Source organism: Eleutherodactylus coqui, chromosome 8 (assembly GCF_035609145.1).
Source record: "Eleutherodactylus coqui strain aEleCoq1 chromosome 8, aEleCoq1.hap1, whole genome shotgun sequence".
Classification (NCBI taxonomy): domain Eukaryota; kingdom Metazoa; phylum Chordata; class Amphibia; order Anura; family Eleutherodactylidae; genus Eleutherodactylus; species Eleutherodactylus coqui.
The window spans coordinates 160172338-160188460 of NC_089844.1; the positions used below are offsets into that span (position 1 = coordinate 160172338).

General features: G+C 45.1%; 1 protein-coding gene across 1 annotated transcript in view; it reads right to left on the reverse strand.

Moving 5' to 3' along the window:
• Positions 1–13273: 13273 nt before the first annotated feature.
• Positions 13274–16123, reverse strand: part of LOC136577976 (uncharacterized) — a 30494-nt gene continuing 27644 nt past the window's right edge. The window contains exon 4 of the mRNA XM_066577886.1: positions 13274–13435. Within this exon, the coding sequence (XP_066433983.1) occupies positions 13274–13435 (162 nt within the window). The remainder of the gene's footprint in view (positions 13436–16123) is intronic.

Sequence of the window (16123 nt, forward strand, 5' to 3'; positions counted from 1 at the left end):
TCTTGATTTAGCCCTTTCGGGGACATCGTGTCCAGTTGATAGATCCACTTGAGTTCACATTTTTTCAAAAGTGTCTCTCTATCCCCTCCTCTGGACAGTACGGGAATATGGTCAATAACTCTGTATTTAAATTGACCGATGGTATGTCTATTCTCAACAAAGTGTCGTGAGACAGGTAAGTCCATATTCTTTGTCCTAATGGTACTCTTGTGCTCTTGTCTGACCTGCTCGGCAAGGAGCGCCGCGTCTGCACACATTTCCGCAAGTCCACAAGGGACGCTGCCACCCTGAAGACCCTGCAACATCGGTTTCAGCTGCCAGAGCACTGACTGCTGTGCGACTTACCCACATGCTGGAGTTCTATGCTGCACATGTTGGCCAGGCTGTATGAGCAGCGTAGAGCAATAGTGGAATACCAGCTGCAACATGGGCGGCGTAGTGGTAGTCAGCCTCCGCAATTCTTTACTGAGGATTGGGCATGGGTGGCAGATATCTGCCAGGTCCTTGGAAACTTTGAGGAGTCTACCCAGATAGTGAGCGGCAATGCGGCAATCATTAGCGTTACCATCCTATTGCTTTGGCTGCTGAGAAGTTCGCCGCAAAGCATAAAGGCGGACGCTTTGCGGTTGGAACAGGAGACGGGGGTGACAGTATGTCGCTTGATAGCCAGACCACCCTCATGTCTATATCTCAGCGTGTTTTGGAGGAGGGGGAGGAGCAGGAGGAGGAGAAGGAGGGGGGAAGAGACACCTGGCCACATTGCAGAGGGTACCCATGCTGCTTGCCTCTCATCTGTTCAGCATGTATGGACTGTAGAGGAGGAGGAGGAGTAAGGTCAGCGATGTGTTGCATACTGGTACCCTGGCACACATGGATGACTTCATGTTAAGCTGCCTTTCTCGTGACCCTCACATTAGACGCATTCTGGCCAACACAGATTACTGGGTGTACACCCTTCTCGATGCACGGTATAAGGAGAACCTTTCCACTCTCATTCCCGAAGAGGAAAGGGGTACGAGGATGATGCAATACCACAGGGCCCTGGTGGAAAAAGTGATGCTAAAGTTCCCATCTGACAGCGCTAGTGGCAGAAGACGCAGTTCCGAGGGCCAAGTAGCAGGGGAGGCGCGAGGATCAGGCAGCATGTCCAGCGAAGGCAGGCGAACACTCTCCAAGGCCTTTGCCAGCTTATGGCTCCCCAGCAAGACTCTGTCACCACTCCCCAGTCAAGGCGGAGTCGGAGTGAGCACTGTAAAAAGATGGTGAGGGAGTACATCGCCGGCGGAGAGCAGCGGAACCTAATGATTCTTTTCGCTGCAACCCGAGAAAAAAGCATTCTCTATCACCAGAAAAAAAGGGGGAATTAGCTTTGTCAATCACTCGGATATTATTACTCCTTCTCCTACTACTCCTCCTCCTAAAACAGCATGTCATCATGCTGAACTGCCAATTTTTCTGAGGCCCAAAAGGCTCAGCTTAAATTTTTTTTACAATTTTTCAAAGTTTCAAGAGTATTGATACTTTAACAGAAACCAATTTTTTTCACAGGGCTGCCTCCAGGCTCTGTTACAAATTAAGCAACCGCGAGCTGTATCTTTAAAAAATGTTTATGGGTTTCACCTGCCCACGCGGTTGAGCAATTTTTCAGGGGTACACTTGTACTCTTGGTACACCAATTTTTCTGGCCCTCGCCTATACTGTTATCTAACTAATTTTCCGGCCTTCGCCTATACTCATGGTACCCCAATGTTTCAGGGGTTCGCCTATACTCTTGCTACAGAAATGTTACAGGGGTCTGCCTATACTTTTGCTACAGAAATGTTACAGGGGTCTGCGTATACTTCTGCTACAGAAATGTTACAGGGGTCCGCCTATACTTTTGCTACAGAAATGTTACAGGGGTCTGCGTATACTTCTGCTACAGAAATGTTACAGGGGTCCGCCTATACTTTTGCTACAGAAATGTTACTGAGGTCTGCCTATACTTCTGCTACAGAAATGTTACAGGGGTCTGCCTATACTTTTGTACAGAACTGTTACTGGGGTCCGCCTATACTTTTGCTACAGAAATGTTACTGGGGTCTGCCTATACCTTTGCTACAGAAATGTTACTGGGGTCTGCCTATACCTTTGCTACAGGAATGTTACAGGGGTCTGCCTATGCTGTGGGTGCACAAGACTTCCCATCACGGTGTTTTACCTATCTGGCACAAATACACTGACTGACTAGAGCAGAAATGTGGTCCGAGGCCAAGGTCCTTGGCCGGGTTAAACTCTCCCATGTTTGGGCACTCTGATTTCTTCCTGTGTAATACCATCTTTGTGCACTGACAGCATAGGCGAGCCCTAGGAACTCAAAGACTTCCCCTTGCGGTGTTGAGCTATCTGACACCTACACAGAATGAATTGTGTGGGAACACATGGATTTTTTATTGCTATGTAACTCAGGGGACCTTGGGTCACACAAGGTGGAGGCTGGGACCAAGCCTGACCCAGGGCCCGCTCACATACTTCCCATACAGACTATTGCGGGTCCTACCTCAGTCATGGTTTCTGGGCCTTGTTATGCCTCCTCCTCCTGCTGCTTGGGATCAGGGGATCAGCACTGGGCAACATGTATTTTCTCTCGTGTTACCACAGTTATCTGAGACACTGGTTTGGGCCAAACAAAAGGAGCGTTACTGCATTAATTTATACCTACGATTGCTGAGGGTGTGGGCAGAGGACAAAGTCCTAGGGGAAATGCAACTGCGCCAGGTTTGGCACATGGAACTTCTTCCTGGTTCATCCAGTCTTTGGAGCGATGAAAGCAACCGCAACTAATTTAATGAGACGTTCACAGCTGCACTAGCATCGGAATGATGATCGTACGTCAATCTATTATCAATTCTCAACAGCATAGTGGGCTATCGCCCACACTTTCAAAGAGGGTCGCTGCCTGGCCCTGCCAACCCTCTGCAGTGTGTGCATCTGGTTCCTCCTCATCGCAGACACACTTATAAATAGACATGAGGGTGGTGTAGCTATGAAGCGAGCGTGTGGCATGAGGGCAGCTGAATGCTCTGCAGGGAAACTTTTGGGTGTGCTGTGGATGCAGGGTCGTGCGGGGGGTTGGACAGCAATGTCAGCATGTAACCCAGGAGAAGAGGCAGCGGTGTCACCCGCAGGCAGTGATTGTCCTTGGTTGCAGGTAGTGTGGTGCTTGGCTAAGATGTGCCAGCGTGTGTGCCTTGCTAATGAGGGTTTGTCCCAAGTAAATTGTTAGGGGGGTGACCGCCAGGCTCTTGCCCCCATTTTGGCTTAATAGTGGAACCTGGGAGCCTCAGATGCAGCCATGCATGCTGCCCCTGCCCTTCCCTATCCGTTTCTGTGGTGTTTCCATGACTTTCTGATGTTTTCTGGTGTTTGACAAGTCATCAACTATGCGGAGCATCGGTCCCATACAAAAATGCTCGAGTCCCCCATTGACTTCAATGGGGATCGTTACTCAAAACGAGCTCTCGAGCATTACGAAAAGTTCGACTCAAGCAACGAGCACCCGAGCATTTTGGCGCTCGCTCACTTTTTTTCCCTTGCGTTTCATGAAGGGTACCTCTCCCCCTCCATTTTTTAAACTGCCATAGACTTCTACAGCAGCTTTCTGCATAAGACACAGAAAAATAGGGCAAGGCCTATATTTTCTCATACAGGATTTGCATGCAGTAAATATGCTTGTCAGAAAGAATCCAATGAAATCTATGGCTTTCCATCATTGCATTATATGAGCATGATTTTCACTCGCATAAAAACATATGCAAACACATTCCTAAGTACCACTTAGGCCTTAGTCACACGGGCGTTTTTTCGCGCGATTTGCGCATCGCATGACGGATGCGCATGCGCAAATCGCGTGACCGGCGCCGAAAAATCGGCCGAAAATCTGCTCCTAGCCGCGTTTCATTAGAAATGGGCCGGAGCTGTCCAGCGCATTGCATTCAATGGAGCCGGCAATGAATTCATGAATGGGTGTGACTGAGATCAGCCTCTGATTGGCTCAGGCTGAGCCAATCAGGGGCAAGTCTGAGTCACACCCCCTTCACACCCACTGCAGGACGGCCGCGGGGATCTCAGGCTGCCGGGAGCAGGTGAGTACATACATTTTTTTTTATTTAAACACTTTTCTGGATGAATTGCAGGGAAGGGCTTATATATTTAAACCCTTCCCGACAATTCATCCAGCGCTGTCCGGCAGCCCATTGCTTTCAATGGAGCCGGCTGTATTGCCGGCTCCATTGAATTCAATGGGCAAACATCGTTCTTCTCTGCCACAGCTGTGGCAGAGAAGAATGATTTGTCTTCCATATGTTCTCAATGGGGTCGGCGCTGCTGCCGCCGGCCCCATTGAGCGCATATAGAGAAGAGAACAGGAATCGCAGATAGGTGCGATCTGCGATTTCTGTTCTATAATTTATCGGACGAGCGCATGAAAAGCGCTCATGTGTCCGATACCATTGCAAAGCAATGGTTTTGAAAAAATAGCCGGACGCATGCGCATGCGCAAATCGCGGCTAAAAACGCCCGTCTGACTAAGGCCTAAGAGCCAACCCAACCCCAGAACAATGGGTAGGTGCTATGTCCCTCAACAGAGGCTACAAGGAAGTGATTGCACAGCAAGTACAATAATCTTATTTTATTGGCTGTTACACTAGTGGACACAGAAACAATAAGAGGTCCCAAAGCAGCCCCTGGAGTGGGAGACAAAAAGTAGGAAAATGTCTAGAAAGTATGTCTTACACTGCTTTCACAACTGCATTAAGGTCAGTTCAGGGTTTTCATCTCTCTGCTCTGTTTTTGGAGGAGAGAAACTAAAAAAAATCATCCTTTTTTCCCCTTTGACTTCATGGGGCTTCTGCAAAATGGAACGGCTTCTGCATACTTCCATTCCGGCAGGATTCAGGATTTTTTTTGGCCATAAAAATATTGCTGCCGACTGCGCTATTCTCCTGTCCGAAAAACTGAAAGTAAACAGAAGCCCTTCTATTTGCTTTTTTTTTTTTTGAAACCCCATTAAAACTAATGAGGAAAAAAACATCAATTTTTTTCAGTTTTATTTCAGTTTCTCTCCTACAAAAACAAAAGCAGAGAGACAGAAACCATGAACTGACCCTAACACAGGTGGGAAAGCAACATTACCCATATCATGTCTATCTTCTACTGAATAATCCTTAACTTTATTTGGTTCTAAAGAATATATCTGCAGTAAGCACAACTATTGGTGAGGTTTATCATGGTGGCCTTATTGCCCCCGACAGATGGCACCTACACATAATAATGGTGGTAAATGGTAGTTTTGTCAAGTTTGTGATGCCAGTCTGTATACCTGTGCCAGACAAAATAGTAAAAAAGGGAAATCTGTCCTTTCCCCTGGAGTGTAGTGTGGTACCTCTGTGTAAATGTTACAGTGGTGAGAAGGGACTCCAAGAGGCAGGGGTTGAACTTTAAATCAGGTGAAAAGAATTTATTTAACAAAAGGAGGATCTTCCAGACTTGATACATTTTTCCATACTTCATTACTTGAGAGAAATAAACACATCCAGTTACATACAGGAATTTAGGTACAGAAACCATGCCTGTATGGTTAGGGCACTGTGAGAAGTGAGGAGCATGGGGATTCTTTCTATCCCCTACACATTGCTCTACTGCTTTTCTCTCTGTCTTATGCCTTCTATGACTTTAAGTTACAAATCCTCTTCTTTCTCTAGTTACTATTCTATTTAGCTGATACTCTTATTCTTCTGTAATTACTATTACTGATTTTTTTCCCTTTCTCTATAATCCTGATAACTCCTACTCTGTTTGTATTCAAACTTGCTTCTTCTCACCGCACTATCCTCCTTGATGTTGCTTCTAACACTCCATCTTGTCTAAAACTGTTCTCCGTGTTCTCTTACTAACTTAAAGCCACACCCCTCTCTCCTTTTATCTGCTCTCTCTACACCAACCCGTGTGTGAGATTTACCCTCCAATCCCAGGCAGCTGTCTCCTAGCTATCTACCATGTTTCCCCCCAAAAATAAGACACTCTTTTATAAAGGGCACAGTGTCTTATGTTCGGGGGGGGGACTTATACTTACCTGGTCTCCGGCGACCCGATGGTGTCCGGCGGCAGCGCGGCATCCTCCTCGTCTCACAGCTGCCTTCTGCTGGAGACAGGGTTTTGAATACCCCTCCTCAAGCCAATCACAGCCATTCAGTGATGTAATTCTCAGGTGAGTATTGCTTTTTCTCTTTTTTGGGGGGGGGGGGGGCACCTGAAATAGGTCCTATTTTCAGGGGAGGCCTTATATTTCAAGCCTCCTCCAAAAACCCAATAGGTCTTACTATCGGGGTAGGAACTTTTTTCGGGGAAACATAGTAATCCACTGATAAAGCCAGGATTGGGTTTCTAGCATGAAATGAGTGACAAATGACCGAAGTTTATCTTTTTAAAGTGATACATACAATAAGGCAGTATGCACATTGCTTTTATAGATTGTATAACTCCTGTACACTAAATTTCCACCTTTTTTTTTTTTTTACCAAAGCCATCCCTGGTTTTACCTAGATAGAGAAGATCAATAAACAGTAGGATGAGTATGGGTATAAATTTAAACTTACTTACTCCTTTTTTAGCATAGGTGCCTAATAAGTAGAAAGGATAGGAAGAAGTCTGACTCTTTCCTGAGCATGAGGTAGCGCCACCTAGTGACTCACTACACTTTCCGTCTTTGTTGCAATTCAACCCACTCCGGCAATAAGGCAGTATTTGCATTGATTTTATGGAGTATACAACTCTTGTACGCTATAGTTCTATCTATATAATATAGCAAGTAACCGAATGCTATGTAGTTTATATCTGTGTCCTATTTTACTTGTAATTTTGGACTTTAGTATTTGGTATTCTTATCTAATGTCAAAAACCTTATACTATGTCAGATTATCTGATAAAGGTCTTGAATTGACTAAATCATAAAATGAATTCTGACTATTAATTGTGTACATGAAATAAAAATTAAAATAATGTTTCTGCAACATTGAAGAGACAGATTTTTATTGAAACTATCTGAGCACAAAAGGTCTCCTATTTTTGTTTTCTTTTTGTACAAAACTAATTTTTAGTCTAATCTCATTCTTAAGGAACCCACAAGCTCCTGAAGCCCACCAGCATTCCTGTATTTGGTCTTATTACCCAAGAACCCACAGATCCTGCTGCCCCCTCGTACTGAAGCCCACCAGCAGTCCTGTAATCGGTCTTATTACCCAAGAACCCACAGATCCTGCTGCCCCCTCGTACTGAAGCCCACCAGCAGTCCTGTAATCGGTCTTATTACCCAAGAACCCACAGATCCTGCTGCCCCCTCATACTGAAGCCCACCAGCAGTCTTGCACTCGGGTCACCCTCTACTTTCTTGCACAAAGACTGAAGTGTATTCATTACTCTGTAGAATTAATCCACATATTAATCTTTCTGGTTTAGTGGCCCAGGGGTCCTACAGGGTAGTCACCCAGTCACCAGTCCTGTACCACCTAGCTTTGTGCTCCTAGGAGTCATAAAAGGTGCCATATGTCAGGAAAAACCTGATTTCCCCTTTCTTCTCAAGCTCCAAGTAAAATGCTTGGCAACAGCTGGCTCCATATTGGCTGCTTCTCATGCAAACCTTGATTGGTTGAGGGGGATGGTGAGAGCCAAGAGCACGGAAAATAGCAGCAGAGCAAGACAGGATGTGGGGAGTGGTTGGAAAAAGTGCAGGAGTAGAGACAGGAAGAGAAAGGAGTTAGTTGGTAGTGAGGAGGAGTTGAAGAGAGGAGTTTGCAGTGAGCAGTCGGAGGAGTAGGACAAGAGGGGAGATGCAGTAGCGTGGGGTTAAGGTGGTCCAGTGGAGAAAGCAAAGACTTTACAAGTTTCCTAACAAGCTGCAGTGTGGAACAGTGAGTTACACAAGCCCCTGTTAACAGTGAAGCCAGGTAAGTGTAAAAAGGTCCATTACTAAAATAGCTTTACTAGTGGCATAGCAATCGCCAGAGTAACCTTACAGATAACTAGGACTGTGGGAATTACTCCGAGTAACCTTTAACCCCTTAGTGACGGCGCTATCGTAAAACTACATCCTGCTGTTGCAGGACGTGTATGGAGGGAGGTAGTGCCGCTATCTCCCTCCGTACAGCGTGGGCATCAGCTGTTTATTACAGCTGACACCCGTGGGCAATAGCCTCGCTCGGCCGTTCAGCCGATCGCGGCTATTAACCCTTTAAATGCCGCCGTCAATTCTGACAGCGGCATTTAAATCCCCCGAACGCCCCCCCCCCCGCGGTGAGATCGGGGGAGCCGTGCAGGTGTCATGGCAGCTGGGGGCCTTTAGAAAAGCCCCAGGGCTGCCTTAGCAGACTGCCTATCAAGCCATCCCCGTATGGTGGCTTGATAGACTGCCTGTGAATAAGCAGTATGACGTAATGCTATAGCATTACGTCATACTGCAGGAGCGATCAAAGCATCGCATGTTAAAGTCCCCCAGGGGGACTTCAAAGTAAACTAAAAAAATAAAAATCAATAAAGTTTTTTTAATTGTAAAAAAAAAGTTATAAAAGTTTAAATCACGCCCCTTTTGCCATATCTATTATTAAAAAATCTAAATCATAAAATAAAAATATGTTTTTGATATCGCCGCGTCCGTAAAAGTCCGATCTATCAAACTAGCACATTATTTTTCCCGCACGGTGAACGTCGTCCGAAAAAAAAAAAGAACGCCAGAAATACACTTTTTTAGTTACCCTGTCTCCCAGAAAAAATGCAATAAAAAGCGATCAAAAAGTTGTATGTATTCCAAATTGATACTATCGGAAACTACAGGACATCCTGCAAAAAATGAGCCCTTGCTCAACTACGTCGACTAAAAAATTATTGCGCGCACAAAATGACCGCGGAAAATTGAAAAAAATTAAATATCTTAAAAAAAAAATACAAGTACTACAGCAAAAAAAATACTATATAAGTTTGGTATTATAGTAATCGTACTGACCCATAGAATAAAAATATCAGGTCGTTTTTGTTTCAGTTTGTGCGCTGTAGAAACAGGACTCACCGAAAGATGGTGGAATGTTGTTTTTTTCCCCATTTCTCTGAGCTTAGAATTTTTAAAAAAGTTTTTCAGTAAATTATATGGCACAATAAATAGTGCCATTGAAAAATACAACTCATCCCGCAAAAAACAAGCCCTCATACAGCGACGTCGATGGATAAATAAAGGAACTACGATTTTTTTAAAGGGAGTAGGAAAAAACAAAAATGGAAAAAAGCAAAAAATCTCCATCACTAAGGGGTTAAGAGAGTGTTGAAGTAGAAATTGTCTTTGCATCATAAATGAAAGTGTGGAGCAACATTAGTTTTGATTATCTCCAGTTTTCCCATCAAGGCTACAAGGACTCGTGTCAATTATTTTTACACACATTCCAGGAGTCTGCGAACTTAGAGATACTGGCATCATGTGACACACCACCATGAGCAAATTCAAATTGCCATAACTCTTTTGCCACTGTCTGCCACCGAGCCAGGCACTTTGTTGCCATTGCCGGGAGAGATCACAGAGCCACCCTTGACATCCATCTTGTTTTCCCCATGGTCTCCCCCACTTCGGCGCGCCCCGCTCAGACGCTGCAACGGCACTTTGGCTCTGACAGATCATTGGTCTCAATTGTGGGAATCCATACATCACGCACAAACATCAACTGTGTTCTGTAGAACTGATTGGTCAGACAAGAATGACATTAACTTCCATTGTCTTTCTCAGGAGTCAGGTTTTCTCTTTCTTCTTGAGGATCTTCTTATATATCGTCATCTACCCCATGTGCTCGCTGATCCACTACAAAAGACAACGCCGATTATTTCTCCTTTTAACCCAATTTCCAAAGCCATAAAGATCAGGATGTTCCGTCATGTCGTCTGGTTCTGTATACTGGAGACGTCCGTCTACGGATCAGCTGCTCTTATTAATGGCCACAAGTCCTATAATAGTCAGGGGGCACAGAGGTAACTCCCTGGTCATTGGGGACTGAGAACAGGAGATCCCTGATGACTGTATATACCAGGAAATACTGAGCGCTGCAGAAATCATACAGTCACTCGGGACGCGGTGGGAATGGACTGTACATGGTGTAGTGGTAATAGTAATAACCTTTATAAACTGATACCAACATGATCCATAATACCGACACTCAGGGCACAATAGCATCTCACAGTAATGGACCTGACCCTAAAAGCTTACAATGTAAAAGAGGAGGTGATGTGGACTATACAAACACTCACTATACAGGGATTCAACATAAAGCTCAGTTCATGGTCGGCTCAGTAATCCCCTAACTGGAGAAGTTGTGGCCCCCCGCTATAGACCACCAGAAACGTCAGACAGTATCCCACTATAGAATCAGTGATGTCCGTGTAGAGATGTGACCGGTCAGTGATGGCATCCTCACCCGCTGTGACCTATATCACTCATCACACCGGACACCACTTACTATATAATAACTGCTGGATTAATAGAATGACTTACCTAATTGTGCCGATTTTAGTAAGTACACTTTATACACCTGAAACAGAAGGAGATGATTTAGTAGGAATTAGACATGAAGGTTATAATGTGACATAAGAATATTCCAGAAGCTGGTGATGCTGATAATTACTGGACTGCGGGGGGGATTTTGCTCCGTATGACCTGATCCCCACAGATAACCCCCCCATAAGACATCCCACCGTCTCCCTGTAATGTCCCCATTATACAGCACCGACATACTGGGATTATATAGTCATTACATCCTCGGGGACGGACGTCTCGCTGCGCTGTAGTGCGAGGCTGGAGATATCATCAGTAATCTCATATACTGCCAGTATGATTATATAACAGTTGTGTCCCCCTTTAGTGACAGACTCAGTGATACATTAGGGCCCATTCACAAAGCCGTATTGTCAGGCCGTGTGCGGTCCGTGTATTCCATGCTCAGCACACGGCTCCATTACAGATCATGAGGCCGTTCACAGGAATGATTTTTCACACTGACCAATAAAAAAATTCACATGGTGGGGAGTGTGATATGAGGGTGGGCTTCACAGCCCCTTGTCGCGCTCGCCTGTGTGAAGTTAGCCTTAGGGTGGCTTCAAACGGGTGTATTTTTGTGCATTTTTTGCACAAATGAAATCTGTGTGCACAATGTGCACGTAATAGAACCGTTGATTTCCATGGATTTGTGCACGTGACAATATTTTGCCTCGCATTTAGCACAGGCTGAAAAAACGCAGCATATTATACTTTTTGTGCGCACTAAAGATCCCGATGGAAGTCTATGGGGGAAGCGCAAATATGGTACAATGCACAACTGGATGCATGAAACACCGCGCCATTCTATGGCAAAAAGAGCAGATCTGGAACTCATTAAGATGAATAGTCATTTAAATCGGGCAATGGTTGTATCCGTGCACAAAAAAATGCACTGTGGGCGCAAAAAGTAAATTACGCAGATACATGCGCAAAACAACCTCGCTCAAGGCACAAATAACTTTGCACTGAGGTATGCACAAAACAGCACATACCCGTGTGAAGCCGCCCTTACTCTGTTTTTTTTTTATGAAGCTCCTGCAGTATTGGTTTTGTTAACTTTTAGACGGCCTGTCCACGGCCGAGGTGGAATATTGCTAGCGATATTCCGCTGTGGGGGAACAGGGGGGAGAACTGACAGGTCTCCGTAGGCTGACTGCGGAAAACCGCGGCATGCTGCAATTTGAATCCTGCAAGCGGAGAATCACTATGATTCTCCGCTCATGGACGTCGGGCTATGCTTTCCATAGTAAGCCTATGGAAAGCATTCACTGCGTTACCCGCAGCCGGATTATCGCGGGTAAGGCAATGACATATCGCCCGTGGACAGGCAGCCCTAATCGCATTGCTATCAATGTAACAGCAGATAAAAACTGATTTATTTGTCATTCTCTCCATAATGAATTTGCATAATGCAGAATAGACCAAGTTGGTGAGCAGGTCCTACATAAGTGTGCGGAGCCGGTACGCCATGGGTATTACATAGAGCAGAAGTAAGCATGAGGCACAGAGCGCTACAGACATTGTATATGTGGGGCTTATATTGTGTAACTGGTATATATACCGCACACATAAACCACAGGGCTCCTAGCGCACATCTCCATCGCAGTGTGGGACCCGTCTGCCAGCCACCTCTTGTAGATGGGACCCGACATTAAACATTCACCTCTCTTCAGGTCCAAGCCTCCAGATGAAGTCAGGGAAAGTGGGCTGCAGCTTTCTGCTACTGTGTGCCTCCTGTTTGTGTCTACGGCATGCAGCAGCCCTGGTGTACGAGCGCTGGCGCATTGATGTAGGAAGCGCTGAAGATCTTGGTCTCTTTAGCAGTATGCAGGTGGCGGAGGGCTGCCTTCTTTTGGTCCTGTCCCCCCATCTGTCCCAAAGCCTTTTCATTATAGTATCTTGTAGCCAGATCCAACTTTCTTTGAGTTGATTTGGAAACTTAGGCCTCATGTCCATGGGCGGGCCGGACTGCACCTGCGGGAGCCCACAGCAGAATCCCACTGCGGCCGAGGACACAATTACCTGTGCGGATCCCGTGCGGGTCTTCTGTGTCCCGGACGGATCTTCTTTCTTCTGCACAGCAGACATGTGTCGGCGCGCCGCATGCATGCGCATTACATATATTTTTTTTTAAAATCTCCTGCTTTCCCGCTGATCTGCGGCACATCTGAAGGGTCAGCTGCGGGTGTGCTGTGGATCAGACGGCTTCCATTGACTTCAATGGAAGCAGTACATGGGAGAACCTGCAGTAATTGGAGTATGCTGCAAATTGTATCCTGCACTTGCGATCCGCAAATTGGGAAAAATGACATCCGCAGGTATTTAATGACTTGAGGATGCCCAATGCTTCTCTATGGGCAGATTGAACTGTGGATCGCACACACGGGAGAGATGCTCGGATTCCGCAATTCAACTATCCCTGTGGACATGAGGCCTTAGGCCTAAAGAGAGGCGAGTCTGTTTAGTGCAGGGTCCCATCTATATAGGGTGACCTGGTCGCTGGCAGCTGATGGAGATGCGCACTACTAGCCTTATATATTATAAGCGCAGTAAATATAATAGCAATGTACTTTATGAACCAACATGTTCAGTGTTTGCAGTTTGCTTCTACGAGGGGGTGCTGATAAGTCTTTGGCTTTACCCAGAAAGAAACAAGATAAAACTTTACATTTATTCCACATACTCTCCACTGATGCCAACACACTTCTTACATCGGGATTCCAAGTTCTGTAAGTCTTGTAAACAGAAGGATTTCGGTTTTGCCTCAAACCAGTCATCCGTAGCAGCCATGGCATCAGAAATGGTGTGAAATTCGGTCCCCTTGAGGTGTTTCTTCAGGTTTGGAAACAGATGATAGTCAGAGGGAGCTAGATCTGGTGAATAAGGTGGGTGGTCAACCAGCTGGAAGCCTAGCTCCACCAGTTTTGCCGTGATCGCTTGTGCAGTGTGAGCGGAGCCGTCGTCTTGCGGGAACAAGATTCCTTTGGACAGCTTGCTGCGCCTTTTGGCCTTCAGAGCTGCCTTCAATTGGTCCAAAAGTTCAATGTAATACCTTGCATTGATGGTGGAACCATTTTGAAGGTAGTCCACTAGCAGCACGCCCTCCTTATCCCAGAACACAGACGCCATCACCTTAGTGGCTGAACGTCTTTGGGCGAGGAGAACCACTGTGCCTCAACTCTTCTGACTGCTCCTTGGTTTCAGGGTCATACAAATAAATCCAGGTCTCATCCATAGTGACCAGTCGATCCAGAAAGTTCTTATCAGTCTGGAACCCTGACAAATGGACCAGGAAGTTTTCACTCGCATGCTTTTCTGATCTGTTGTCAAACATTTGGGGACCCACTTTGCAGATCGCTTCTTCATGTTCCAATGTTCCTGGATAATGACGTTCACCAGAAATCCCCATGATGTCTGCCGATTCTCCAGTATGAGGTTGTGCACAGCATCGATCATCTCCGGAACAACACCCTCTCTCAGTCGTCCAGGACGTTCCTCATCATTGGTGCTGAAGTGGCCCGTTTTAAATTTGGCAACTCAGTTCTTAACTGTAGAATATGAAGGGCATTGATCCCCCAATGTCTGCGACATATCACCATGAATATCCTTCGCGGACTTTATCACTCCTCTGCTCTCATTTGCTGTGAATATCGCCTTAGACTCCGCCATGTTGTTTTCCCGCGTGCCTAGATCACTGCTGCCAAAAGCTACAAACACAACATTTTGAAAACATATATTAGACACATAAGGCTTTCATGTGATGTAACATTCGTTACCATAGAAACATAAAAAGAACACAAAGCCAAACACTTATCAGCACTCCCTTGTACATGCAGGTTTGCAGTTCCACTGACGTCGGGCCTCATTCACACAGGCATAGGCAACTTTACTCTCTAAAAAACGCCCCATTTTTGTTGTTTTTATGTCTGCGTTGCATCCGACTTCACTGCGTTTTTTACTCATGGCAAAAAAAAACCCAAAACACAAGATGCCCAAGCAATGCCTGTTTTTTTAGCGATACATGGAAGAAAAAAATAAATAAAAAAAAAAATAAAAAATCGCACATCACAGAAAGATAGAGCATGCTGCGATTTTTTTAATCTCTCAACATCGCATTAGTGAAAACATCACTGATGGGAAGGAAACCGTTGTAAATCATTGGTTTCCTAAATTGCCTTCTTACTAACACATCAGGCGAAAATGATTTTCGCGCCCATGTAAAACCACCCTTGGACTTTAACCCCTTAATGACATGGCCTATTTTGGGCTTAAGGACGCAACAATTTTTGGCGGATTTTCTTCTCCATTTATCAAAAGCCATAACTTTTCTATTTTTACGTCAACGCGGCCGTATAAGGGCTTGTTTTTTGCGTGGCGAACTGTAGTTTTTATCGGCGTTATTTTTGGGTACATTAACTATATTGTAAAACTTTTATTTTAGTTTTTTATGATAGCAGGGAGAGAAAACACATCAATTCTGCCATAGATTTTTTTTTTTTTTTACAGCGTTAATCATGCAACATAATGGAGATATTCCATTTTTTCTGCGGGTTGGTACGGTTACAACGATACCAAAATTCTTAAATTTTTTTTTAGGTTTTTTCCCTTTTCTGCAATAAAAAACCCTTTTTTTGGAAATCTTTTTTTTCTAAATCGCTGCATTCAAAGTCCTGTAACTTTTTTATTTTTTGATGTACGGAGCGCTGAGGGCTTATATTTTGCAAGACGAGCTGTAGTTTTTACTGGTACCATTTCAGGGTACATACGGCTTTTTTGATCACTTTTATTGGGTTTTTAGTGAGGCAAAATGCTAAAAATTAGCATTTTGCCTCAGTTTTTTAGCGTTTTTTAAAACGCTTTTTTCTGTGCACAGTCAAAGGCATGTGCAACTTATTGTATGCGTCGTTATGGACGCGACAATACCAAATATTTGGGGGTTTATTTTTTTTTTACCTTTTTTTATGCTAATCTGAGAAAAAGCATTAAAAAAATGTTTTTTTTTACATTTTTTTTAATCTTTCTTTTTTTTACACTGTTTGTGTCCATCTGAGGGACTTTCACCACAGCCCTGATGATCGCTGTGGTGAAAGTCCCTTATAAAGCGATCTCAGGCAATGGTAACACAGGACGCCAGAAGACACAGAGGGAGAGCGCTCCCTCTGTGAACTCTTTCCCTGTCGCGATCTACTTAGATCACGGCAGGGAAGGGGTTAACAGCGGGGGGCGCATCTCCGACTGACAGCCGGCTCCCGCTGCAGGATAGCGCGGGATCATATGTGATCTCGCTCTATCCCCAGGACGTAAGTTTACGCCCTGTTGTAGGAAGTACCCCCGCTGCCAGGACGTAAACTTATGCCCTGCAGCGGGAATGGGTTAAATCCTTTCCAATGCAGGGTGTACATTTACATCCTGCAGCTTTAGGTTATGAAGGGAGTTAACGTGGCGATCTCCCATCATACACCACAGGCGCCGCCTCTTTCTAATAGCTGACTAAGATGGCGACAGCTCTGATCAGCCATG